At 41.8% G+C, this 1,877-nt stretch overlaps 1 protein-coding gene across 1 annotated transcript; it reads right to left on the bottom strand.

Moving 5' to 3' along the window:
- Positions 1 to 478: 478 nt before the first annotated feature.
- LOC145399730 (uncharacterized) lies at positions 479 to 1,096 on the bottom strand. The gene has a single exon (XM_080272278.1). It carries the CDS (start codon positions 1,094 to 1,096, stop codon positions 479 to 481), a length of 618 nt encoding a protein of 205 aa, XP_080128404.1.
- Between the last annotated feature and the right edge of the window lie 781 nt (positions 1,097 to 1,877).

Raw genomic sequence — 1,877 nt, 5'->3', positions numbered from 1 at the left:
ACAGAAGGAGACAGTTCCAGAGTTGACCTGTTGTATAAATGAAGGACCGGGAGTAACGGTTAACTCTTGCATTAGAGAGTTGACCAGAAAAGGGATGAGAGTTTGCTGCTATACGGGTGCTATGCACCCGTCGTAGAGGTGGAGGAATGCATGCAGACAGTTCAGAGGAGCAGTGACCATTAAAGTAGCGACAGAAAAGAGATGAAGATGCAACATATCACTCTCCTCTTCACTGGGATCGTCCACACTGCTTTTGTCAGATGCCTCATTAATTAGAAAATTTTCAACATAATGATCTTGTGCTATGTCCATGACCCGGAATTCATTCTCTTTTTAGTGCGTGGTCAGTGCACTTCCGCCAGTGTTCAGATGTTACGTTGTTGATTGCCTCATAGACTACTTCTTCAACTCTCTTTAGACGCTGGTTACCATTAGAGTTTTTGTTTCACCTCAGTATTCGCCTGTACTCAAATACGTTCTATGGGTTTAGCATGCAGTGGTAGGGAGGTAGCCGGAGTACTCTATGTCCGTGACGAACTGCTATCTGATCAATATCGTACTGTTGTTTTGACTTGTGTTTTTTACATATTTGAAGTAACTGTAATTTAGTAGTGGAGGGATCATGAGAGATGTTGTTTGAAGCTAACCACTGTAGCAATGCATCTTTTCTAATACTGGTTGTTGGGACTTTGCAGAAAATTTTTGATTGGTATGGTGCATTGTCCAAAACTATTAATGATCCTTCACTGATGTTGGGAAGTAATTGTTCTTGGAACCAGATCTTGAACCGCTGATGGTCCATAGCGCCATGATAGTCCGCCTCTGACCCATTCTTGGACTGGAACATCAAAAGAGCTTCAGGTATGAAGCCTTGGTGACCACCTGCATGAACTATGCTGAATCTGGCACCTCTCCTCGTCTTAAGTTCAGCGCCAGCTGTTCCATCTGGATCAGTCCAGCAACGCTCAACACAAATATCTTGGTTGATCCATGTTTCATCCAAAAAGATCACCAGACGGGGATGGGAACGTGCTCTGTTGTTGTTTATTTCTCGAAGGTATTCTTTTCTGGCTGCCGCAACGTCCTTCCTTTTCATCAAAATATTTTCCTCCCACTTTGCACCTGATACTTAAATCCCAATTGCCTTAATATTCTAAACAGTGCAGTCTGTGACTCCATTAAATTAATGGGAGTCTCCTGGAATTTCATTAATAAAGCCGAAATAGTTTGCAGTTCATCTCATTCATAAAATGCAAGCAGCTCTCGTCTGATGCATCCTTGGTCAAAATTGTCCAGATTTCCTACGATGGGTGATGGTTGTACACGTTTAGGTGGTAACCACACTATACCATTACATGACTTGGAGGCCTCTGCTTTAATCCTCTGAATAGTTCTGTAGCTGACCCAGTTGCTTTTGTTGTTTTCAGTGTTACCTGCAGTTGTGTTTCACATAAACCGTTCCTGGTCAAAAGTCAGTGAACGTTCATTATTATTTTTCAAGTTTGACTTCCATAGTTATTTTGGGGACCCTGGGATTTTTTCAGGGCCTGTGTACTGCTCTGTACGTACAGTGCAGGTGGCGGCTGTGGTAGTAGTAGTAGCAGTAGCAGTAGTAGTAGTAGTAGTAGTAGTAGTAGATAAATCACCTCCATCCATTGAGGAATTATATTCTGAAGATCAAAACCAACCTTCCTGATACAGTTCACCATTTGGAGTTGTAATGTGAAGGTTAACACTAACCCTCATATTACAATCCGTTGGCCCCAAGCACGCCAACGGCTGTGGTTACCAACCATCTACCGTTACTATTATTATTTTATTTTTTATTTATTGATATTACAGTGTAAATAAAGACATTAAACTATTGGAGTCGCTGG

The sequence above is a fragment of the Coenobita brevimanus genome, chromosome 50 (genome assembly GCF_032717465.1).
Source record: "Coenobita brevimanus isolate Jiangsu-jjx chromosome 50, ASM3271746v2, whole genome shotgun sequence".
Lineage (NCBI taxonomy): Eukaryota > Metazoa > Arthropoda > Malacostraca > Decapoda > Coenobitidae > Coenobita > Coenobita brevimanus.
Note: the sequence above shows the minus strand (reverse complement) of the source record. Positions and strands in the feature narration are given on the sequence as shown.

Excerpts from the sequence above, each read along its gene's own strand:
- LOC145399730 (XM_080272278.1), bottom strand. The coding sequence starts at position 1,096 with ATGAAAAGGAAGGACGTTGCGGCAGCCAGAAAAGAATACCTTCGAGAA.